The sequence below is a fragment of the Mesocricetus auratus genome, unplaced genomic scaffold, assembly GCF_017639785.1.
Source record: "Mesocricetus auratus isolate SY011 unplaced genomic scaffold, BCM_Maur_2.0 Super-Scaffold_100013, whole genome shotgun sequence".
NCBI lineage: Eukaryota > Metazoa > Chordata > Mammalia > Rodentia > Cricetidae > Mesocricetus > Mesocricetus auratus.
Window position 1 is genome coordinate 34,403,177 of NW_024429196.1, and position 26,426 is coordinate 34,429,602.

General features: G+C 41.0%; 1 protein-coding gene across 1 annotated transcript; it reads right to left on the reverse strand.

Moving 5' to 3' along the window:
- Positions 1–3,248: 3,248 nt before the first annotated feature.
- Positions 3,249–24,856, reverse strand: Gtpbp4 (GTP binding protein 4). Its single transcript, XM_005071766.4, has 17 exons — positions 24,701–24,856; positions 21,257–21,427; positions 19,728–19,831; positions 19,509–19,645; positions 18,514–18,614; positions 16,963–17,055; positions 15,841–16,032; positions 15,318–15,383; positions 12,258–12,347; positions 11,740–11,850; positions 10,048–10,125; positions 9,582–9,633; positions 9,173–9,273; positions 7,890–8,087; positions 6,037–6,102; positions 5,208–5,351; positions 3,249–4,034 (listed from the first exon to the last, which is right to left on the reverse strand). The coding sequence occupies exons 1-17, from the start codon at positions 24,746–24,748 to the stop codon at positions 3,882–3,884; spliced, it is 1,905 nt and encodes a 634-aa protein (XP_005071823.1). The 5' UTR covers positions 24,749–24,856; the 3' UTR covers positions 3,249–3,881.
- Between the last annotated feature and the right edge of the window lie 1,570 nt (positions 24,857–26,426).

Below are 26,426 nucleotides of genomic sequence, written 5' to 3' on the forward strand. Positions count from 1 at the left end.
TGGGAAATGAGGGGGTATGCGGGATTGGTAGAAGGCCATGGGAGGAGGGGAGGGAAAGGGAGAGGGACCTGGGATTGACATGTGAAGCAACCTTGTTTCTAATTTAAATTTAGAAATAAAAAAAATTTTTTTAAAAAGTGTCTCAAGCCTAGTCCACAGGACAGGCTGTGAAACAAATCACTGTACTGGAGCTCAAGTGTTCTCATTTCCACTCTAGTTAGCCGCATGTCCTGTGGTCATTCTGTGGTTGGGAAGCATCACAGAAGGCTTCCTGTTCCCTTGGGGGCCTTCTTCAGAGGATGTGTCTCCATTCATTGAGCCTGACAGGATATATGGACTGTGAGGAGTATGGAAAAGTATGTTCAAAGCACTGAATGGGGTTGAGATGACTCAGCAGTTAAGAGCACTTGCTGCTCTTGCAGAGAACCAGGGTTCCATTGCCAGCATCCACATGGTGGCTCACAATTAGCCATAACTTCAGATCCAGAGGATCTTACACACTCTGGTGACATCTGCTATTACCTGGCATGTACAATGTGGTGTACATACAGACAAAAGTAAATAACTCATGCACATAAAATTTCAAAATATCAACGACTAAAACTCATAATCTTTATTATCTAAATTGTATTAAAAGATTCAGTCATCAGAAAATTTGGAAAAGAACAATTTACCTGATTTCTCTTCATTGTTTGCATAATGAAGAATTTCTATTTCATTGTTTCTCAAACTCCTTGCTATCTGTTTTTTTGTTTGTTAGTTTTGTTTTTGCTCCAGATACAGCCTCACTATGTACCTCTGTACATTACTGTATTAGTGGCATTATAACAGAATGACCTAGAGAACAAATCTAGACCTAGGGAACAAAATAGCCTAGTAAAAAATAGATTTTGGGGTCAGGCAGTAGCAAAGCATGCCTTTAATCCCAGCGCACAGGAAGCAGAGCAGGCGGATCTCTGAGTTCGAGGCCTGCCTGGCCAACAGAGTGAGTTCCAGGACAGCCAGGAATGAATGTTTCAAGGAGAAACCCTGTCTCAAAAAACAAAAAATAGATTTTCTGATTATTAATATTTTTCTTTTTATATATCTCAGGAATAGAATAGACTAAACATGAAATTAAATTATCGTTCTTACAAACAAGTCTGGTATCTTTAGAAAAATAATTAAAAATGAAGATACCTTTTCAAAATATAATCAGTGATTTTCTCAAGCAAGGAAGGATCACCTGAGTACCAAGCAGGCTAAGCATCAAGGCATGATGAGGTTTCTCACAGCCATCTGTGTTCTCTCTAGCCCCATGCATGTTAGATGTCTGGCGAGCACTCTGCCAAATACCTGACGGGAGCACCGCAAGGAAAGGGTTTACATTGACTCCCATGCTTACCCACGTCCTGCTACTGTTTGATCTGGCCAGTGGGTGCGCAGTAGTGTTTTCTCACTGGTTTCTATTTGTATTTCCCTAAAGATTAGGTGATACTGAAGAACTCATATACTTCTCTGGACATTTGACTATCTTGTTTGGAGAAATATATATTCAGATACTAGCCAGTATTTGAATTACAAATTTGAATTACAAATTTACAAACTATATATCACTCATATCCCTGATTGTATGTCATCTGCAAAACTTTTCTTTCATTTTGTAGTCTCCTTTGATGCAAAAAAATCTTGATGTAGTCCTATTGTCTACTTTTACCTTTGTTATCTTATCGGAGAAACTGTCAAATCTAATGTTCGGATGGTTTTACCATTTTCTTTAAAGTTTTGTAGTTTGGGGTTCTTATACGTAACCTTTTTTTTTTTTTTTTTTTTGGTTTTACGAGACAGGGTTTCTCTGTATTGTTTTGGAAGCTGTCGGTCCAGCCTGGCCTCGAGCTCACAGAGATCCGCCTGCCTCTGCCTCCGAGTGCTGGGATTAAATATACGTAACCTTTTTTAAAGTGTCTGTTTCTCATGTGGTACAAGGTAGAACCTGACTGTAGCCTATACATATCAACATTTCCCGAAGAGGCTTGTTGGAGACAGTAGTCCTTCTCCACTGTAAGCTCTGGTAAACAGTTTAGGATAATTTGACTACATCTAAAATGCTTTACTTCAGAGTTGTCTACCTTGTTCCATCAGTCTGTATGGCTGTCTCTATGGCAGTATCACAATGTCCTTATTATCACTTTGTAGTATGGTTACAATCAGAATGAGTCCTAACATTTTTCTTGTTTTGACTATTTGAGAGTCTCTCTAGAGGGGTTGTTGTTGAATCTCTGCTAGTAACCAGCACTACTAAAGGATCTGGTCAGCAGAAAGATAGCTCAGTGCCTACCAATCAGCACCCACTGCCCATTCTTTCTAACAGTGATGAGAGCAGCTTGCTAATATGTTAAATTCAAAGTCACAGCATTCTGGTCCTAAACAAGCTTAACTCTTGTTTTCAACAGCATTGTTTTGAGATGCCTTTTTTAAAAAAAGTATTATGAATGTCAATGAACTTGGTTTCATAATTTGTGTAGAATTTTCCTGACTTTTGCCACAGTATATACAAACTAAACTCTAGGTTAGACTTCCTGTTTTTCTCATCCCTTTCATTGTTCCTGGCTCCCTTCCCTTCCTCACTAATGTCTCAGAAAAATAAATAGAAGATCCTTTAAGAAAAGAACATCATCTAGAACTTCCACCATGTTAAATGCATAATTCCATAATGTAATCAAATTATTAGGCATACTAATGATTATAGACTTTAAGACAGTCAAACCCCTCCCATTCAAAAAATGATCAAGATGTTGAATTTCATCAGAGAACTAAAACACATTAGAAGCTAATTTTTAAAACATCAACAGATTATTTCCACATAATTTTAGGAAGTTTCTTTGTATGTGTGTAACATGTCGCTGGGTTTTAACAGACGTCTGAATTGAAGCTGTTACTCTGACAGAAAGTAGAGACTTGAAGACTGCCTTCTGTTGTGTGAACAGATGATGAAATTCCAGCTGCCCCGATGCCTCTCATCAACGTTTTTGTACCTTCCAGGGCACCAACATTTTGTTTCCGCTTATTCCCAAGTTTCCATTCTTTCTTGTAAATGGAATTGTTTCTTAATTCGGCAATGGTTCATAAAAGAAGATGTCATGTTTAATTGTTGCAATAACCCAGGTATTTATTTCCCTGAAAAAGTATTTTTGCAAAGTCCTATCTTTTTGTCTTTGGCCATCATAGCAGCTTGTTATTAAATCAAACAATACTTAAATAATCAAAACTGCATTTTTGCTGGAGGTTTATTTTGGATAAATTGGTTGAAGTTACAATGATACATTGTACTGAAGGTCTAGAAAATAATTTAAGAGAGTAATTTAAGTTCTGACACACTCCTAAAAGTGCCTGTGTCCAGGCCCTCAGAAAGGCTACACCCCCATCCCCCAATGGGGATGCTTTCTTCACAAAAAAATAGGCACTTTGGATAACAAAGTCAAGTTCCACTACAAAATAAAATTTTTCTCCACCAAAAGCAGCCTACTTATACTAATAAATCTTTACTTTTTTTTTTTTTTGGCTTTTAGAAAAAGGGTTTCTATGTGTAGAGGGGGCTGTCCTAGAACTTGCTCCGTAGACCGGACTGGTTTCCGCACTCAGAGATCCACCTGCCCCTGCCCCCCAAGTGCTGGGATTAAAGACATGTACCACCACTGCCCAGCTACTAATAAAACTTTCCCACAAAATTAGTCCTGCAAATGTGAAGCAATCATTTGTATTATGCAGTGAGCACAAGACTGCACATCCAATCAGGTTTATCAGTTTTCAGCAAAGCAACAAGTATTTTTAAGTCATTCCCATTGTTTCTTTAACAGAAATAAACAGTAAGTCCAATCAAAGCACATCAACTGAAGAGGACACTATCTCCTGTCCTTTTTACCAGCTTTCCTCTTCCCAGAGAGTAAGTGTTTGGGCTTCATGTCAAACACATGCCTATCAGCTTCCCCTTTCTTCCCCAAGCGATTCATCTTCTTCTGGGCTTTCTTCATCATCGTCTTGGCTTTCTTCACCATCTATACAGGAGAACACACAAATGAAAGCCACATTGCTATCCTGCATTGTAATTAGCTAAGAAACATTATATGAGAGCAGATACGAACGATAAAGACCCTATTGAGTCTCAGTCACTGTTTCTCAGACCATCACACTATCTGCAGAAACTCAGTGACTGTCTAAATACACCGGGGGCCTTTAGAGTCAGAAGACTACAGAATATCTGCTCAAACTTTCTGGGTAACACACTGAAACTCGGGAGAGCATACACTGCCACATCTGACTCCTAAGTGTCGAAGCCAGTATTCAAACCCACAGTTCAGTAGTGCACACTTGCAATCCTTGCTGACGATGGAAGCTGGGGAAGGAGAACTGTGAGTCTGGACTACAGAGCAAGAAGCCTGGCCAACATGGGAAACAGTAAGACACTGTCTCAACTCAACATACACTTTCTAGATTTCCAGATGATGGTGACATGTAAAAAAGAAAAACTCAGCTGGGCGTTGGTGGCACACGCCTTTAATCCTAGCACCCGGGATTAAAGGCGTGTGCTCTGTGAATTTGAGGGCAGCCTGGTCTACAGAGTGAGTTCCAGGACAGGTTCCAAAACCTGTCTCAAAAAAAAAAAAGAAAGACTCAGCAGTCTGCCAGCTTACATAGGTTTTCTTTTATATTTGAATTTGCAACATACTAAAATTTAAAAGAAAATTGTGTTCCTCAAAAAGAAATTCCATTGAGATTTAAACACCCATTACATCTTTGCAAGACACTATATATAAATAATACCATACTGATCCAGGTTACCACCTCCAGGGAAAAAAATTCTAATAACTTAAAGACACAGGATCATCTGGTACTGAACTGAAGTTCCCCTGAGCCACTTCCTCACAGGAGAAGTAGAAGCCACACCCTAACATTTTCCAAACAGCTGGGATCAAAGTTCAGACTGTTCATATCAAATCATGTTTCTGTCCATTCTCCAGAGTAAAGGTTTCGGAATGGATCAAGGAGACCCAACTGTTTCCTGCCCAAGTTCCTCTCCAAAGGACTCCAACAAACTGGAGGATGGAATGAATAGCTGAACTCTTACCCACAACTCTGCTCCTCCGAACAACTGCTGGTGTTTGCTGGAGGCTTTGTACAATAAGCACCCTGAAAGCTCTTTCCTACTGTCCCCTATCAAAGAAACTCACCTTGACATCCCGAAGACCAGAAACATCACGTGGAGTTCGAGAGCAACTACGACTCCGGGCTATAGAAGAGGGTGGCACAGATTCTTCTCGTTTTCTTTTCCTAGTGACGCTCCGAGATCTTCTTGCCTGGACTGCATAGTGGGCCTGGAAGGCATAAACAGCAAACCCATAACAATCAAAATTACTCAGAAGCAAAGACAGTTAAGGTTTTAAGAACTATTATCATGCAAGGAAAAGACTTTGAAATGCCAACAGAGATTTAATGGCATAGAGTCTGTTTTGAAGCAAACTAAAAGTCAAAGGCATCAGCACACTGCTGTTGTCCCAGCGGACAACAGAATGCCCAGCTCAGCACCCATATTGTTGCTAATTCAGATGGTGCTTTTGAGCTGCCGCTCTTGCACCTTCCACCTGAGGATGAGCAGGGATCTCTGTGCTAATGTTCTCTACGAGTTAATATCAAACGTGTAAGGGAATAACAATGTTTTGGATCCACAATTTACATGATGTATATATCAATCAAGGTTTTTAACTCCCTGACTCCTTCCCTTCACCCCAAACAGTCTAGGTAGTAGACATTTTCACCAGTTATGTTTATGTACTTTATGTGCATGCCATGATATTCACATAATAGAATCACCTCGTGACAGACTGCTCACATCATTAAGCAACCCATGACTGTATGCACATTCCTGACTACCAGCCCTGGAGAACTAGAGGCAGGGAAATACTGAGTTTGAAGCTAGGTTGGGCTACATAGCAAAGCAATGCCTCAAAACAACAAAGGCACAAACCATATGTGAAATCATGCTGCCCTCCATAGACTTACATTGTCTTTATCATCCATGTCAACACCAAGACTACGCATCTCATTCTCCAAGTCTGCCCGCTGAACCTGCAGTGAGGAAGAAAGATAGCTTATGTTAAGTAAAATGTCTGGTGAAATTTAATTTTGAAAGAAAAAAAAAGGAAATTATACAGATGATACTGTAATACAGATACATGTATTGTCCACAGTTACTAGATCCTAATGTTCATAAGCCTCATCATTTCCTCAAGGACTGGAAGAGAAAGGTAGTGTTCTTCCTTATTTTGTGAAGTACTACAGTAAATATATCAAACTCAAAGAGAGGGACACAGGAATCACTCTCTGTACTGGAGAGCCAAGCTCTGGAGGCCTGACTTATGCTGATGTTTTTAGGTGAACGGGACTAGTCTACTGGAAGGGAACCTTCAGCTTCTCAGTTTTGAAGCTACTACCTCCAGGTAGAGGCAGATGATGTGAAAAGTGAATTAAGTTAGGGAATACCCAACAGCGTCTGTTGAAGGACTGATTGCTTGACAGGTTGACGATGGAGACTTCTCCCACTCATTCACAATCTGTGATCAAATAAAGGATTCATGCTGCAGCTTACAGGGAGAAAACCTCACTTACTTCTTGCTTTGGATCTTCCAAGTATACCTTTTACAATGATCCATACACATTGCAAAAAATGCTCTTTTCCAGTTGGGATGTCTTTTGTTTCTGAACATTTCAATTAAATCCCATTAAAACTAACAGTGCATTTGCTATGTAGAAGCCATGACAAGACTGTTATGACCCTGGGAGTGGAGAATGGCTGCATAGGATAGAGAAGGTACTAAAGTTGAGGGAAGACAGACTCAGAATCACAATCTCTCCTCAGAGACCACTGAGTACTACCAGGAGAAGCACAAACATGTCTGCAACTATTAGCAGGCACTCAATCACATGAAAACAGTACTTTCAGAATCAGGACTGCTCATTACGACACCTACAGTGCCAAATTCCACTCCTTCCCCTCCCATTATATTTTAACTTCCCAGAACCTCGTCTCTTTTGGGAACCTGCCACTCTCTTACCCCATCTTTCAGGGAAGTTATAGCCAAAAGGGTAGACATGTGATATGGGCCTGTCATCTAGACAAAAGCGGAAGTAGGAGACAATGACATCCCAACATGAAGCCAAGAAATGGGAAGAATCTTGTTGTCTTCCATTCACACCTACAGAGTTTCTCTCTATCCTCACCAGTAACAGGTGCTGATAAACTGCCCTGTGGATTTAGAAATCTTAATCAATAGAGAAATTAAATAGTGTAAAAATATTGGCACTGGGTATGGTGGCACACAGCTGTAATCCTGACATTTACGGAGTAGGAGTCAAGAGTTTCTTGGCTACAAAGCAAGTTTAAGGCTAGCCTGAACAACATGAGACCCTATTTTAAAATTAAGCCAGGCGGTGCTGGCTCACACCTTTAATCCTAATACCTGGGAGTCAGAGACAGATGGACATCTATAGGTTCAAGGCCAGCCTGGTCTACAAATTGTTCCAGGACAAATTGAGTACACAGAGAAACTCTTGGGGGGATGGGGAGATATTATATGGGATAACTAACATTTTCAAACTTCAAGTTTAGTTTTAACTTATATAACTACAGCAATGAGTCAGTTTGTAACAGGGATTGACTTGGAGTTACAATTCAGGGAGAAAAGATACAACAGTCAGAATAGAACAGCTCCAGGCAAAGAATCTTAAGTTAGTATACCTCAGTCCCTCAGTGTGCCACCTGACATCCCCAAGTGGTGGAAGCCTGTCTCTAGTGGCCGTTTACACAGGATTCAGCACGAGAGTTCAGCCCTACCTCTATAATGCTCAAGACTGACCTTCTTAGCAGTTCGGGGCATCCTGGGTCCCTGTGTATTCTTTTCCTTGGACTGCAGAATTTTCAACTTCTTTTTTTCTCTAATTTGTTTTGCCAGCTGTCGGATTTCCATCATTTCCTCATCTTCACTTTCAGAGTCACTGTCATACTCCCCAGCAGCTGTTCTTAGCTCTTCTTCCTTTTCTAATTCTTCCAGTTTCTTTAAGAAGAATCATAAAATTAATAAAGAAAAACTTGCAAGGAAATTAAGTGTAGCAACATATTTATAGGATCATGTTTCCTTAAGTCTTCGAAAATATGACAATGTTGTGTCCTGGTCTAGCCACAACTGGGCTCCACATGTACACAGCCAATCTCACAGGAAGGGGGATATATGAGGGCCGCAGAGATAGCACGAACACTGCATGCTTTATTTTCTGACAATTCTGTTTTGTCTTTAAAGATAAAAATGTAGGGACCCCTTTCTTTATTCCCCAGTGTTCCTAGCAGATTCACAAAATAAAGGTGTACCAACTCCCATTCATCCTCTCAAATAACATCCTGAACACAGTCACACTGATTACAAAAATAGGACAAAATGAAAATTTAAATACTCATGTGGGGTTGGGGGTATAGCTATGTGGCAGAGTCCTGGCCTAACAAGCACAAGACTCTGGGTTGATCCCCAGCAACAAGAACACAACACACACAACCAACCAACCAATCAATGATGTAAATGTGTAAACACTGACATGCAATGAAAAAGCAAGTAAGGGATGGGTATCAAGGTAAGAAAAAGGTCAGTGGTGGGACAGCTTTCTGGGATAATGTATCTAAGAAAAGGCAGGACCCACTGAACTTAAAGCCCTCTTTCAGATTAGAAGGATCTAAACATAAACGGGTCAGTGAAACACAGAATCTGGAAATCATAGTTTACACTCCAAGGACTCAGTATTCTTAGGAAAACATTGTCACTTGCTGGACTAGCAAAAGGAGAAAGCAGGAGGTCTGACAGTACTCAGAAAATATCTACAACAGTTACAGGGACAAGACTGAACCAGTGACAGGATCACCACCCTACAGTACCAATGCAAGTCAAAATGGCACAGTTCATTACAGGCCAGTGTGAAAGGCCTGGGCATCACTAGAACTACACAGGGCAAAGGAAGAATAGTGTCATCTAAGTGGAAAAGTGATATCTCCAAGTATTTAGAGAACATGGTGGAAGGATGCCTAGGGCATAGAACAGAGAGCAAAAGGGTAAAAGTTGGTTTGGGCGAGGGATAATTAAAACGGGAAGCAGACCTTCATGATAGCAGGATCGATATAATCAGCAACGTTATGGCCTTCCCAGATCTCTGGTATCTTATCATATTTCTCGGATGAATTCATTAAGTCCCAGTATTCTAACATTAAAAAAAAAGGAGTTATGCTTATGGTAGTTCTAGTATCTTCAAGTACTGTGTCACAAAAATGATTATTCTAGATGCCAAGTAAAACCACTTTACAGGGGAACACAATAGTTGTGTCCAACACTGCCTAAGTTATTACTAACAAAGTTAATACTGACCAACATCTGTAAGTCCAACCTTCAAATACTGAAAAAATAATTCCATCATCTCAAACAACAGAAAATAACATGGAAGACATTTTACATAGCTCTGCAAATGTGCAACGTTTAATATTCAAAAAATTAAAAACTGATATTACTTACTTTGAAGATCCAAAATATAATCATCTCCCATTTCCAGCTCAAGATCTCGTTCCTGCAAAGAAAACTCCCAAAAGTTTACTTTAGCTTTTATGCTCCCTAATGATTTGCTACCCCCTTGCCAATAACCAGCCTCCATTCTTTCTGTATCTTTGTGGAACAGGAGGACTGCCTTCACCCACCTGGTACATTATGTCTCATGCACTTGCTCACTGTGATACGACATCAACTGAAGAGCTTTACTTAGAGTAAAGAGTGTGTTAAGGATTCACCACTGTGTCCTTGAACCTACAAGGCCAAACCCTGAGCATACTCAGAATGATCCTACTGCATCAAGCCTCCTTCTTGTGACTAAAAGTCCCTAGGCCTCTGTTACATATCCAACACCCAACGCTGCTTTTTCTGCTGCACAGGCAAGTCTTCTGTTACACTCCATAAGAAACCTAGACAAAGAGGTATAGTGACCTACCCTCTTCTTCCTGGGCTCTGCAATCTCCATTCTTTTCCTTCGAGCTACCACTCCTTCTGGGATGAAAGGGGGTCTCTCCTAAGAACACATTATTGAAAGTATGTGAAATGCCTTCCAGAATATAAGAGAAACTTAAAAGAAAGCAAAACTAAAAACAAAGGCAGTCTACAAGGGAAACAAACCCACCAACCAACAGAAACAAAGTGCATTCTAGGGAGGGAGTTTCATGGCCAGAGTGGGTATGAAAGAAGATGAAACAACCCTCAAAATTGATTCCATGCTTCACTGAGCAAAAATAAGAAAGTATCCAGAAAAATTATATAAGAGAGTAAGACAGGAGAATAGTAGATCAAGCAATGAACAAGAAACAGACATAAATCCAAGAATGTTTAGAATTCAATGGCATTAAATTCACTGGTTAGTTGAGATCAATGACTACCCCCAAGAAACCAGGCTCACAAGCAGTAAACCACACCTCCCTCAGAACAAAATAAACTGAGCACACAACCCTCCTATCCAGAGGAGAAATCAAAGCAAAACAAAACCATGAAAATAGAGAAAAAGGATACTTTAAAGCACTTTAGGAAGGAATATAGCCCGTTCTCTGTAAAACTCAAAAACTAATAACTATGAAAGAAGTATTGTAAGTTAATAGTCTGAAAATGTGTAGTTTTTTTTGAGATATTAAAAAAAAAATGAGGCTGGCAGTGATGGTGCACGTCTTTAATCCCAGCACTCTGGAGGCAGAGGCAGATGGATCTCTCTGAGTTCCAAGCCACTTGGGCCTACAGAATAAGTTCCAGGACAGCTAGGACTGTTTAAACAGAGAAACCTTGTCTCAAAAACAAAACAAAAAGTGAGGGATTGGAGAGATGGCTCAGCGGTTAAGAGCACTTGTTGCTCCTGCAGACCTGAGTTCAGTTCCCAGCACTCATGTGGCTGCTCACCACTATCTGTGACTCTAGTTCCAGTGGATCCCACGCCCTCTTTCGGCCTCCATAGGCACCAGGACACATAGTGCATACACATGTTTACAAAGCAGGAAAGACACTCATATACACAATAGAAAAGCAAAAGTATATATATAAAAAAAAAAAAAACGACAAAGATACACTGGGCAGTGGTGGCACATGCCTTTAATCCCAGCACTCGGGAGGCAGAGGCAGGTGGATCTCTGTGAGTTCGAGACCAGTCTGAACTACAAGAGCTAGTTCCAGGACAGCCTCCAAAGCCACAGAGAAACCGTTTCTTGATCCCCCGCAAAAGTGACAAATATAAAAAGAAAAATACTTTAGATACTTATATCTTAAAATATAGATTTATTTGTAGTAACACATGTATGAAGATGCAGACAGCTTATAATGTAAATAAAATAAAAATGTAAAAAATATACTTCCATTGGCTCAATTAAAAAAAAAGGGGGGGGGGGGGGAGGGTTTACATCCAAGCCACTTCTAAGGGACAAACATAATGGTTACTAGCAACAGCCTCTCACAGGGAGAAGTAGTGTGCACAGAGCTCTTCTTTACTTTGGTTCTTTCCTTCAGGCACATGTGACCACCTCTATGTGAAGTCCATTTGTATCACATTAAACAACCTCCAACACCAGGAAAAGATGTGTGGCAAGCACTCACTGACCAAGTACAGCAACCATCACTGAATGGCAAAGGCTCATTCAAAGGGCCACCTTACCTTATCATCTCTCTTGTTTGGCACAGCTAAATGCAATCTGTTCAGAACCTCATTCACTTTATTTCCTTTCATTTTCATTTCCACTCGATGAGCCAAAAGCCTATCACAAGCCTAAGAAAGTACAAAAGCAAGGCAGAGTCACAAGCCATTGTACACCAGCCCCCGCCACACGTAATTACAAGATGCAAGTGCTCCACAACACACAGGCAGGTTGACATCTGGGTATGGAACTTCCTTCACATTGTCCTTCAGCAAGCTGGGAAGACCACTTTTCAGCCAATTTTTTATGGGCTGAAGGCCAACCTAAGTCTTGATCCTGAAGCAGCTTGGGGTCCTTACCCCATGCTTCCTCACAAACACAAAAAAGTCCCCCCATAGATTGCTAGCAATTTGAATTAACCCTATTCAAAGAAAATGAAAAAAAAAAATCTAAGTTGTTTTCAGTGTTAGCAATACCTAAAAAGAAAACAGTCTTTTACCACACTGACTTTTCTAAAACAAAAACAGGAAGCACCAACCTCTGTTTTAACCTGAATGACACCTTCCTCAGTCAGGGTGCTGGTCTCGATGACAGGGAATCCTTCAGCCTGCAAGTCTATAAATATTTTCTAGAATATCAAAAAAATAAGTGAAACATGCACTGTTATTTTCCAGTTTCCCAAAGAGCAAGATGTAGTGTTTTGCAAATGGAAGTTAATCATTATTTGTTCAAAAGCCATGATTTGTTTTTAAACCGTGAAGAACAAACAACTGTAAGTTCATTTTTCCAATATTCTTCTACAACTGAAAATAAATAAATAAATAAATAAATAAATAAATAAATAAATAAATAATCGAATTAAGGTCACATCAATCCAAAGTTCTATGGAACACCCTCCATACTACTCCTAGTACCAGTAATCGAACTCAGCAACAAGCTGCCACTGACCTATGTCCCCAACCCCAAGATGAAATTTTTAAGGAGAGAAAAAAAAAGCAAAACAGAGAAAGACCAAATTTTGTTGTGTTTTTTAAAAGGGCAGGGGCTTGATTTGTAGCTCAGGCTGGCCTAGAACACAATATGTAACACAAGGTGGCTTCTGTCCCAGCCTCCATCTGCTAGAACTGAATGCCCATTTCTTTATGCAGAAAAGATCAACTTTCAAAAGATGTTTTCAATGCTATCTATTATTTTAAAGTTTCTGCCAAAATACCCCAAAAGAATTCTTAGGAAAGTATAAAAATTGTTTATTAATCTATCATTTTATGAACCACTAACACCCTAGAGAAGGGACCTGGTATGTCTTCCATCAAACATCATGTTTACAACTACAAACACCTCCCTGGTCTAGAGGCAAGTGACCAACTCCCAATAGACAGACACTAAGGTTCCCCATGAACAAGGTCAACTTTCCTTTTCAAGAGACTAAAGCACGGTTCCAGAGAACCAGGGTCTGAGTAACAAATGACCTGGTGCATAATGGAGTCACTGAGTCTCTGTGCATGTCAATTGTCCCCACCATATGATAATAACAACATTATTGAAGGATGGATAAGTAAAAGGAGAGGCTCTATTATACAGATGTTAAGCAAGCTGTAGATTTTTTAAAGCATCCATTTCCCAATTCATGTAATACCAACAACTGAAGATGTAGGTATTACCTTTACTAGAGAGATAAGCCAGGGTCCAGAAAGATGACCTAAGGTGAAGTCAGTTCTCTATTACACAGCTGGCAAGTAATTAATTATCTAGACCTTGCCTTCACTAGACAGACAACTGAGCCTCAGAAGGGCAACTCACTTTCCTACCACACTGTTGGTGAAGCTGGACCTGAGCCTGACCCCCAAAGCCTAAGCATCTGACTGGTTTGTTTTCCTTCTCAAGCCTTCCTTGTGATACCCACTCTCCTCCTCCACTCTTCAGTGCCTTTTAGACCAACAAATTGAAATTACTTAAAAGATGTAACAGTTGTTTGTTTTTAAGAAAAACTGATTCTAACATCAATGGCAGATAATTATTAACTTAAAGAATCCAGAGGATCAAGAGTTCAAGGCCATTTATACATTACGCCTGTCTTTAAATAATCACCAAACAAAGCCAAGCAACACTGTGTTCTGCTCTAAGTAGACAATTTAAGACAAGCTGATCCTTACTGTTTATAAAATACCCTAAAAGAAGAGTCCTTACCACCTAGAAAATACTACAATAGAAGAGAGCAGGAAAGATACTCTCAGAAAACAAAAGGTCCCTCCTACCTCAGGAACATTCTACCTTAATTTAAATATAAAAGAGATAGTCAGACAGCATTTTCCATTCTAGTGTCCTGGTTTTCAGAAAGCCAGTATGTACCAATTACCTAGGCAAATCCACACTGCTGCCATACCCCAGAGGTTTGGACCAGGGGACTGTGTGCCCAAGAGTATTAATTTTTGACAAGCTACCAGGTGAACATAGTTTCTAGTCAGGGACCATGGCAAGACCACTGTGAGAGTACATGTCTCTCCGAGCATTTAATCTGAAAACTGTCTACTGAAAGGGTTAATTATTTGAAAACTTATATCTACCAACAGTGCCTGCCTCATGGATAGTATTGGTATATGTGGCAGCATGTTCACAGCTCTAAACAGGCCATCTCCTGGGAACTAAGAGATTCCTGTCCTCTTTCACTCCTCAACCATATTTACCCAGACTCCTTTACATAATAAAGTAGTAACAAAGTAAACCATAGTCACTCCCTTTCTGAAAAGAAACTTCCAGGAAATGCTTCACTAGATCACCTGACAACCTAAGGCCTGGGAAAAATAAAACCACACCAAAGTACCTGGCTCCCTCTTGGGCACCAATTTAAAAGCAGTCCTTTCCTAGGTACCCACATTTCCCATTGGTTCAACATAGCAACCCCCTAAAACATAAATGTTTCCACATACTGAAGACAAAGCAGGAATCAGGAAACTATATTTCAGGTTTAATGTCCTGCCACTAAACCACTGAGGTAATCTTAGTTTCTAGAACAAAAAAAGGATCTAGACCAGGCTGGTGAAACCCACAGAAAGAGCTGACCTAAACAAGGGAGAGCTCATGGACCCCAGACTTATGGCTGAGAGGCCAGCCCCCTAAATTTGGGTGTCAGTGAGGAGGCCTTGGCAATCTATGGGGCCTCGGGTAGTAGATCAGTATTTATCCCTAGCACTCGAATGGACTTTGGGAGTCCATTCCACCTGGAGGGATGCTCTCTCATCCTGGACACATGGGGGATGGCCTAGGCCCTGTCCCGGATAAAATGACAGACTCTGGAGATCCCCCATGGAGGGCCTCACCCTCCCTGGGGAGCAAAGTGGGAATTGGGTGGGAGGTTGAAGGGGGACAGGAGAGGAGGGGAGGGGAGGGAGAGGGAGCTGGGATTGACATGTGGAACAAGCTTGTTTCTAATTTAAATTTTTAAAAAAATCAGCAAAGTGGTCTAGAAGCACCAAAATTCCTTCTAAATGAACATCTGATGATTCAAAATTGGTTTTTATAAAAAAAGTATTGTGTGTGTGTGTGTGTGTGTGTGTGTGTGTGTGTGTGTGTGTGTGTAAACTATACCAAAGAGGTTTACCTGATCTTCTTCAGAAAGCTCAGTTATTCTCTTCACATCACACTTGTTAGCTACAACAATAAGAGGCTGGCAAGAAAAAAAAAGAAAGTATTATTTTCACACTACAGAATGACACAATCCCCCTCCTTGTCCATGCCTTTGCTTTCTGCAATTTCATTTACCCAAGTCTAGATCAACTACTGCTGGAAATAGAAACTGCAAAGTTCTACAAATAAACAATTCGTAAATTTAAACTGTGACCCATCCTAAGCAGTGCAATGAAACCTTGTGTCTTAGTGCTGCATTCCACCCAGGACACAAACCATCCTTTTGCCTGGCTTATTCACTGTGTATGCTATCAGGCACCAGCTGCTCCATTTGTGTCAGTTATCACATCAGCTGTCACAGTACTGCTTGTGGTCAAGAAATAAAGAACATTCAGTACCATCTATGGTTTCAGGTTCACAGTGGTTGTCTGAGAACCCATTACCTACGAGTAAGAAGGTGCTGGTGTGTCAATTAAAGTATTAGTTACCACACTTACCTTGTTGATGAACAGAGGTCTGATATTCTGGAAGAGTTCGAGTTGCTCTTTCAACCCATGTCCACACTGCTCAGACAAATCCATCACATACAGAACTGCAGCTCGGAGGTGGGCCAGGGCTGTGATAGCCTGCATTTCAATGGTGTTCCGATCTTCCAAAGGATGATCCAAAATCCCTGGGGTATCTACAACCTAATAACCAGGCTTCATTACCCAAAGTACACTCATTCAAAAATGTCTTGACTGGCCCCAGATTCATTCTCTTACATCCAAACCAGTTCTAGCAAAACTTGTACATAAAATATGACATCAGAAACTGCCCAAGATAAAATAAACAAAGGAACAGAAAAAATTACATATATCTTTATACTGCAAAAACCAAATCCAGGAACCTGGTATGGTTACTCACACCTGTAATCCTAGCACTAAAGAAGTGGAAATAGGGGGATTGTCATGAGTCTAAGGCTAGAGTGACCTACACAGTGAGCTTAAGGTCACCCTGGCTAGAGTGAGACCCTGAATCCAAAGGACAGATACAGGGATCTAAAGAATTCTGCAGAGTCCATTAAAGAGATACTGGCCTTGGGAGAAATAAGCCCTCTTTACACACAGCCATCAAAACTCAGAAAAACTGTAATAAATGATAGCTCTCCCAACCCCCAAGGTTTGGCTTCTTCATCATTAATAAAATTAGATTTGGTTGTAAGCTAGACTGTTCCTGCTTTTCAATAGTAAATGCCATTTCTAGTAACAGAGCTTAAAATAACAGACAGTATTTTATTCATTAGAGGCGTCATTAAGGAAATGAAATCACCCCTGCAGAAGTAATGCAGAAATCCATATGGCAGCTGCCGGCTTCCTCTCGGTTACATAAATATGATCTGTCATTACACATCTCCAAAGTTTGGGCCAGTTCTCTTTATCATGATGGAGAGATCTCAAATTCTTGGTGAGACCAGAGAAACTATCCCCCACCTCAGAATTGTCCCTAGAAGATGCTGCTCACCACTGACAATAGTAAGTGCACTATGGAATGAAGATACACTACACTCTTTAGAAATCACCCAATTCTATTAAACCAAAACCTAGGATGCTTCTTCTATGTTTGAAGATGATACTCACCTGCCAGCGCAGGTACTTATAGTCCATGTGCCCAACAAACAGAGATTTGGTGGTAAATGCATAGGGCTGAACATCCACATCTGCTCTTGTCACCTTGAAGGAGACAAAATGATACTTCCACAGTTACATGAGTTCCATACCACAGTTTCCCCCCAAACAATCTAAGCATGGCACCCACACTTTATCAAGACTAATTTTAGCCAAACACAACACTACTCAAGTCCCAGCTATATAGGGTTCTGATGCAGGAAGATAACAGGCTCAAAGTCAGGCTGGGCAACTTGGAAAGACTATCTCAAAATTAAAAGCCTGGGGATAGCAGCCAGAAGAGCACTGCCTAGTATGTGTGAGGCCCTGAGTTACACACACACACACACACACACACACACTCACTCACTCACTCACTCACTCACTCACTCACTCACTCACTCACAGACCTCACAGAACAGATAGTATTGTTTTGGCAAATGCCTGGCTCCTCTTTCCTTACACTGAGGAGCCATCAGCCACTTTCTATTCTTCAAGGTTCAATACGCAGTTTTCATCTTGCTGAATTAGTTTAAACCACAATTGAAAAACCACACTGTACCCTCCCCCAGAAGACAGAACAGTCATAGCAGATTTAGAGCAAGCTGACAGGCATTCAAACTTCAATTAGAACCCTGAGAGCATTGTTTGCTACCAAGTCAGGGCAACCGTGAGCAAAAATAAAACCTACTGAGCCAGTAGGTAAAGGTGCCTGCCACCACGCCTGATGACCTGAGTTCAATCCAGGACCCACATAGTAAAAGGAGAACCAATGCCTGCAAGCTGTTCCCTGACCATCACACACACACAAACACTCACACAAAGCTTCAAAGCAAGCATGTTCTGGCCCTGGGTGGGTGGGCCCTAATATATCTACAAGGAGTAAATTATTTTACTTAAATATCACACCGGAGCATAATAATTCTACTCAGGTAAAGGAAGACACTGCCCAGGCATGGAGCCTATACCTTATAATCCCTGCACTCTGGAGACAGAGGCAGAAGATAGCAGGCTCAAAGTAAGCCTGGACTATAACATGACCATGTGTCAGAGGAAAAAAAAAAAAAAAAAAACAGTAAGAGACTCAGAAAATCTCAATTACAATAGACACATAGTTCATATGAAAGCTGATACAATCACCAAGGCAAAAGTCACCCAAGTAGCCTTAGGCTGGGACACTCTAGCTCAGCGAGTGCCACCAGGCATATCAGAGAACTCCCAGTACACACAACATTGTCATGAAAACCTCTCCGTGAGTACTCCTGAGAAATTGTAGGGCACACAAGAATCAAAATGAACGCTCCCGGCAATCACTCAATCTAGTTTCAGACAATGAGTTAACCCTCCTGAAAGAAACATGGATGTGCTTACAAATCAGGACCTAGAAAACACAAGGGCAGACTTTACTAATGACTAATTAGAATATTCCCAAGTCGATCCTGATTCCAACAAAGGAAATGTGGTAGTACTTTGACCTAAATTAATCAAAAGGCTGCTTTACAATTAAAAAAAAAACACACCCACCTTATTGATGAAGCTGGATTTCCCAACATTTGGATACCCACACAAAAGTAGAGTCCTTGTATTTGGATCAATTGTTGGCAAGCGGGATAAATGTTGACGTACTATAAAGAGTTAAATTAAAAAATTAGAATTTAAGATTGGCTTGAAATCTAACTTTCTATTGAGTTATACTCCAGGCTCATAGTTATTTTAATAAACAAAGATGGTAAAATTCCTCACTGTAGCTTTTTTTTTGGGGGGACGGGACAGGAACACATTGGTTATTGAACCCAGGGCCTTACTATGCTAGGAAAGAGTTATACCACTGAGCAACATCCCCAACCCTACTTTGTATTTTGAGACTTCACTAAGGCAGGCCTTGACCTTGCACTCCTACCTCAGTCTCCCCAGTGGTTGGGATTACATTTTTATAACTGTAAAATTGATAAGAGAAAATGAGGGGGTTAAGGAATAACTGTGGAAACCACACAAAAGCATTTCTAAATGTGGCCACACCAAGAGTCATGTCTAATTTACCAACCTGCCATTTTGGTTGCTTTAGTCGAAGTGAGACTAAGAACCATGCTTGGTAAAAATGATTACTGATATTTGATCTACAGTGTAATTCTGAAGGATGCGTGCTGTGACTTGAAATATTCGCTTAGTTACCGCTCCTGAAACACCAGCACAGCTCTAGCATGGTGCCCACTGGACTATCATGAGAATCCCACAGATCTGTGGGACACACTTCCAAAGAAACTTGACAAATCATTTCAGGAAAAAAGAACAATGCCAATCAAAATGATTGTAAGGATAGGGGTGTAGCACAAGTTCCCCATTTCCAGCTATGGTCAAAACTTATCAGTCTAAATAAAGTATTTTGAGGAGTATGTTTTACTTGCTACATATTAAAAACATGCATTTCCCAAACCTCCAAAAGACAAAAAGAGTCAAGAATAAGTCCTGAACATAAAAAAACACCGTAAAACCCATTTCTGCTTATGTGTAACAAGTACCTTGTTCCAAATACTCCAAACTCTGTCTCTGTCTCTTGATAATAGTACACATGCGCCCAAGGGCAGCACGCTTCAGTTGCTTGCAGCGGTACAGAGAATCACCGTATTTCATAAGCCGCACATAATCTTTAGCAACACTTAGGAAAAGAGAAAATATCTAAGTTTTTTTTTGTATTTTTTTAATAACTTACAAGATATTATAGTAAGAAAATACCTTACTTGTCCACCAAATTTTTGGCAATATTTATTTGGCCTAGAGCCAACTTGTAATGATCTTTGTCATAGAGAATGTTCATCAAGTCAGCGTAAAATGGATGGATGTCCTATAATGAAAAAGTGAAATATACAACATCACTGCAGTGCAATAGTTTCATAGCCTTAAGCAACAAATAGTAGAGACTGATTTTCCTTTCCTGTAACCTGGATCCTCTAAGCCCTCTTTTTCCAAAAACCATGTCAAATTACTCCTCTAAGGAAACAGAAGCAATCCCCAGGGAAGGGGCTATAGAATCACGTGCAGTCACCCCAACTTCCATCCTATGACACTGTCAGAACTATTTAGGACAACACGCATGCACGCACACGCCCCTCCAGGAACTTAATGCTGGCAGGAAGGGAGGCATTTTACCTCTTTTTCCACTTGAACACACTTCACCAGAATTTTTATGAGCTTAAGTTGACTAATAACTCCCCAATTGCTAATTCTCACTTCATACAGCTGATGTTTATTCTGCCTACACGATTCACTCTCTTCAATTCTCTCAGTCTCCCTGCAGACACCTTATTTCCTAACTGAGCTTTCTTTCTTTGACATGACATGCTACATATTTTTATGTTTATGAACTCACTCCACTAGAATGACGTCATTAATTTTATTTATTTTGTTTTGTTTTGCTCTGAGAGACAGGAAGATCTCTGTGAGTTCGAGGCCAGCCTGGTCTACAGAGCGAGTTCCAGGACAGCCTCCAAAACAATACAGAGAAATCCTGTCTCAAAAACAAACAAACAAACAAAAAAGATACAATGTAAAAACAATGACAAAAACCTGATTATAACTATTTTAAAATACACTGTTTACTAAAAATCGAGTATTTACTGATATTAAATCAGTTTAGATCAGTTCATTCTTTTTTTCTAACCCTCAAGTTCTTTTTAATACTTGGCTTTTCCCAAGAAATGAACAGTATCTCTGCTCTTCTGTTTCTGAAGCTGAATAAACAAGTGGTAGCAGTCAATTGCAGGGAAGTGTGTACAGCTTCATTTACAGCTCTCTGTGCTACCCTTTGTCAGGAAAGGAAACTGTCAGTGCCGAATTAACCATCATTCACAAAGTAACAAGCTCACAAACTGTGGTACCTTTGACCACTAATTCTGTTAAACTCAGAGGAAAGGGAGCCTTCAGAACAAGAAAGGATGAAGTTTAGACAAGTCACAGGCCACCCAAGAATCCTGAGTTTCAGAATATGCAATCAACAGCTTTCCTCTAAGCTAACATTGGCACTGGCAAGCCCAGACACTCACTGCAAAGAAAGCCTGGGCAGATAGCTTTGGGACGACTGAGAAAGGGTTTGGGAAGAACACTATAGACTCAAAAAGAACCTGGATTCCAAAACTAGCTTTGTCACTGAATCATTGAGTAACAGACAAATCAATTATTTCATTTCTTCTCTGATAAATGAATACATCAAACTAGCTAAACACTGATTCTCTGAAGGCTTATATTTATATAAATCATACATGTCACTTACATCCAACTTGGGAAAATCTGTCAAAATCTGTGATAGTCTGTCATGGTAATTCTGTTGAGTAAATTTGACTTTTCTCATATAAAAATGTCGAATTCGGTGAATTTGATAATGTTTATGAATAACCGTTGGAGTCTTTCGTTGAGTCTTGGATAATGTCAGGTCAATAAAATCCTACAATTAAAGAAAATAATTAAGATACAATTCAAATATGTACTTTCTATCCATTTACTATTAACTGTCTTAAAACACTAATTCAGTATAACATGTTTTAAAATACAAAATTACTTTTCTAACTCATTTTTTTTATAAAAAAAATATACAACTTGGCTCATCTTTATAGTTTCTGGCCTTAAAGAAAACTTGTCAGCAGTCACCAAGACCAAGATTGTTGGCAGACTCTCCACATTCCTCAAGAATGCCTGAGCTTTAGGGCCAGCGCTGCCGGTGTCCCCTGCTGTCAGAAGCCTTGCTTTAATTATGCCCCACTCAGCCCCTACACCAAGTACGCCACCACCACGATCAACCAGGCCACACCTACACTACCCAGCCTGTTCCAGCTAATGGGACCACGCTTGATGTGCCCAGCCATTCCCAGGACCCTCACCTGGAATGGCTAAAAAGCCTGTGAATACTCCCAACTGATGGAAGAGACCCCTCCTCTGTTGCCCCTCCAGGAAAAATGGGGGGGGGGGGAACTTGCTAAATGATGGCTGAGATATATTTTACCCCATGCTTTTTTTTAAAATGCCATTTTAGCTTTCAAATTCCTAAGAAAACCCAAGAATAAATCGGAAAAAAATTACTGAAAAAAAAAAGTCAGTATATCAATTTCTTCTTTTTTTGGGGGGGGGTTTCAAGACAGGATTTCTCTGTGGCTTTGGAGGCTGTCCTGGAACTCACTTTGTAGACCAGGCTGGTCTTGAACTCACAGATCCGCCTGCATCTGCCTCCCGAGTGCTGGGAGTATATCAATTTCAAGGTCTTTATAGCTTTAAATATAAGGGGATACAAAATAAAATAAAAAAATTAAAGCCCATCATCTAAAATTCCCTATGTATATAAAGAAACCATTTGAGGATTAGTATTTTTTTTTGTATTTACTCCTCAGTGGTAGGGTGAGGAGACCCTGCTTCTCTATCCTCCTGTCTCCTCAGTCACTTCTACACCATATAAAGTTATTTTACTTCCCCTTGATCACTTCCATTAATTCAACAATATTGACCACTTCCTATAATAAAAGATAAAATGGTTACAATGCTGAAGATAAATGGTGAATCCAGTGATAGGGGAAAAAATGAACAAGCAGGCAGTCACATACAGTCTGTCAAGGATTATGAAGGACATGGATGCTCTTACCTGCCACTCCTCTGCTCCTTTCAAAGCTCACATCTTTAAGGTGACAGTTCAAAGGATGCCTACTAAATGCTTCCCTAGACTGGCCTACTTATCTTTATGTTCTTATACTGTCCTAGATCCTTGGTATTTATGGGGAATTTGTATTCAGACCCATCCCCCCATCTCCAACAAAACAGGTAAATATTTGTGAGTTCATTATAGAAAACAGCACAGTTCTTATATAGAGGAATCCCATACATCTGTCACATACTTTAAATAGCTGTAACACTGTATGCAGGAAATGTTTTTAAAAGTCTGTGTGCAAGGCCTTTGCATGCAGCTCATGCCTTGAATCCCAACATTCTGGAGGCAGAAGGAGGCAGATTTCTAAGTTCCAGACTAGTAGGGGCAGCATAATGAAACCACATCTCAAAATGAGGGAAGGAAGGAGGCAGGGAGGGAGGGAGGGAGGGAGGGAGGGAGGGAGGGAGGGAGGGAGGGAGGGAGGGAGGGAGGCTGTACATTAAATATAGATGCAATTTTCAAATAGCAGTTGGCTGAATCTGGATTTGGAATTCACACTGAGGGCCAATTGTATTATGTCACACATTTCTCCATCACACTGTGGGTCTGAAAGCACTCATTTATTCTTTAGAAAATGATTCTTAAGCTATTACTTTATCTTGTGCATATCTACACAGACAGTAAGTACCTAGCACTTTTACACAAGTATCCCATACTCTTCAGATTGAATTTTTCTTTTCAACCACCACAGAATGACCATCACTTATCTTCTACACACATGCAAGCTCATTTATTCTCTAGAAACAGACTTCATTCAGGGCAACCAAGATACATGCTGTACTAAAATGTTTAAAAAAACTCTTCAGTCAATTATATTAACAAAGTTCATTTGACCCAATGAACTCCATTTCAAGTGAGATAAAAGTTTACAAACGTCTTCAATGTGCACCCGAGAGTTGCTTGGGACAATCAGGAGGACTAGAACACAAGATACGATTCCTACATCCAGTTTCTTTCCAAATACTACAAACTAGCGAGAAATTTACCAGAATGATTATCAGAAAGGGAGAAATAACAGAGACATGTAAGGAAAACAACTCTGTAAGTCACTAGTGAAAAATAAGTTTGTCTTTTTGAGCCGGGCGGTGGTGGCGCACGCCTTTAATCCCAGCACTCGGGATGCAGAGGCAGGCGGATCTCTGTGAGTTCGAGGCTGGGTTGGGCCGATAGCCTCCAAAACAATACAGAGAAACCCTGTCTCGAAAAAAAAAAAAAGTTTGTCTTTTTGAGACAGGTCTCTCTAGATTACCTGCCTCTGTCTCCCTAATGCTGGGATAAAAGGTATACACCACCACACCCACTAGAAAATACAAGTCCTTTGGAAAATTGTTGAAAACACGCTCATTCAGAAAGGGGGATACTGAAAATATCCACACTGCTGTAAAATGAATGACAACAGTTCCTTCTCTGAATTGATCCTGCAATTCAATGTCCCCCGGAGGTTCTTTAACCTAGCTAATTGATAAGACACTTTAGGGGATGTATCTTGACGCGTTACACAATTATGGCCTGGCTACGTTTACCTAGGCATGCTTAAAACCAATTACATTTCCCAGGTCCAACGACAAATGACAACTACCTACAGATTCTTTGGCTGTGACAGCAATGACTGAAGTTTAAAAGGGGCAGATGCTACGTTGAACTTAGAATCCCAAAGCAGGGCTCGCTCGACGCTCACGACTGAGCAGCTCGGGCTTCCTGCCTTGCTCCTCACTGTGGCCACCACCCAGTGGTGTCACATCGGCTGACCACACAAGAATCACAGGTTCAGGAGGGGTCTCGGGGGTCTTGGAGGGACTCTAGGTTTGGGGGACCCACAGACAGGAGGAGAGGGGCTTGGATTCTGAGACTGGGCCTGATCTCTGAAGATCCCTAAGACAAAGCCTGGCCAGTGGAACCCGGCACTAAGGGCCAAGTGGATCTACGGGTGTTCCCTCTCCCAGCCCCGGGGACACAGGCCTGGATCGCCTCTGGCGAATTATCAGGGAAAAAAGAGGGTATCGGAACGATCTCTGTCGCCCCTACCTTGGCAGACGGCACCACCGTAATCTTCTTGAAGTTGTAGTGCGCCATGCCGGCGGTGGAAGACACGAGGAAACCTGGAGAGACGGCGAACCGGACTTCCGTTGTCGGCGGTGGGCGGGACTTCCGTCTATCGAGTGACAGAACTTCAGCCGCCGGGCTCAAGCGTTGCGTCACTTCCTGAATATGGGCGTGGAGGGGAGCGGTCGTGCTTTCGCAGTGGCTCTTCTAGTCCCGACAGCGCCCCCGATCGGCGAGGAGGTTCATCGCTGAGCGATGTCCAGGCCTGGTGAGCTACTGAAGCGGTCGACTGAATTTGAGAGATGAGGGCGTTAAATCCTTGCGGGCGGTCCCATACAATGGGCTAGCAGCTCCAGGGATGCACCTGATAGACCCAACCCTCAGAGCCCAGCTCGAGTAGGAGAAAGTAAATAAGGATGGAGCACTTGGACAGCTAATATAATTTCTGCTCTCTCATGTTAACTTAAGAGTTCCATGTGGTGTTAGCTGGGCGCTGGTAGTGCACGCCTTTAATCCCAGCACTTGGGAGGCAGAGGCAGAGGCAGGCGGATCTCTGTGAGTTTGAGGCCGCCTGGTCTTCAAAGAGAGTTCCAGGACAACCTCCAAACCTACAGAGAAACCCTGTTTCAAAAAACAAAAAACAAACAAAAAAAGAGTTCCATATGGTCTTAAACCTTACATAGGGTTGACTGTATGTCAAGCACTGTTCGAAGCAGTTGACCCCAAATTAATTCAGTTAGCTCCTACAAAATTTTACAATGTTGGCGAGGAGACAAAAACATAGCAAGGCCAGAAGCCAGCTGAGTCTAAATGCCTTGGTTCCTACAAAACCTGCTTTAACACACTGCTTCTAAGTTGGTGTGCACATGTCCTCCCACTTTTCAAATCTTTTAACAAGTCCTGTTATTTTTGTGTGAAAATATCTCATAGAGTCCCAAGACCTCAATAATAAAGCTCAACTTGAAACACGATTTTTGCCATTTACTATCTTAACATTGCTGCCCATTTTGTGTATGTGTGTGTGTCCGCAAGTTAGATAACCATGCTTCCTATGTCTTTGATAGTTCTAAAGGAAACCTCCAAGATCATTAGAATTTACCAGCTGTAATCACATACTACCCAGGAATGCCCATCTGTATCTGAAATGAGCAAAGCTATTTCCCTACTCTGCCCACTTTGTTTTGTTTGTTTGTCTTTTCAAAAGACAGGGTTTCATTATGTAACAGCTCTGGCTGTCCTGGAACTGGATTTGGAGACTGGGCTGGCCTCAGACTCACAGAGAATGCCCCTGCCTCTGCCTCCCAAGTGCTGGGATTAAAGATGTGTGCCACCACCACCTGTATTGCCTATTCAGGTCCTGTGTTTTTCTTTTTTTCTTTTTCTTTTTTTGGTTTCGAGACAGGGTTTCTCTGTGGCTTTGGAGGCTGTCCTGGAACTCACTTTGTAGACCAGGCTGGCCTCGAACTCACAGAGATCCGCCTGCCTCTGCCTCCTGAGCGCTGTGATTAAAGGCGTGCGCCACCAACACCCGGCTCCTGTGTTTTTCTTAAACTTTCAAGTTTTTCCAAACTTTCATAGGACCAGTTTCTTCTCTTTTGTTGTTTGTTTCTTTAGTTGGTTGGTTGGTTGGTTGATTTTTTTTTTTAATGAAGTCTTGATCTGTAGCCCAGAGGGGTTTGAGACTCATTGGATATCCTGTCCTGTCTGA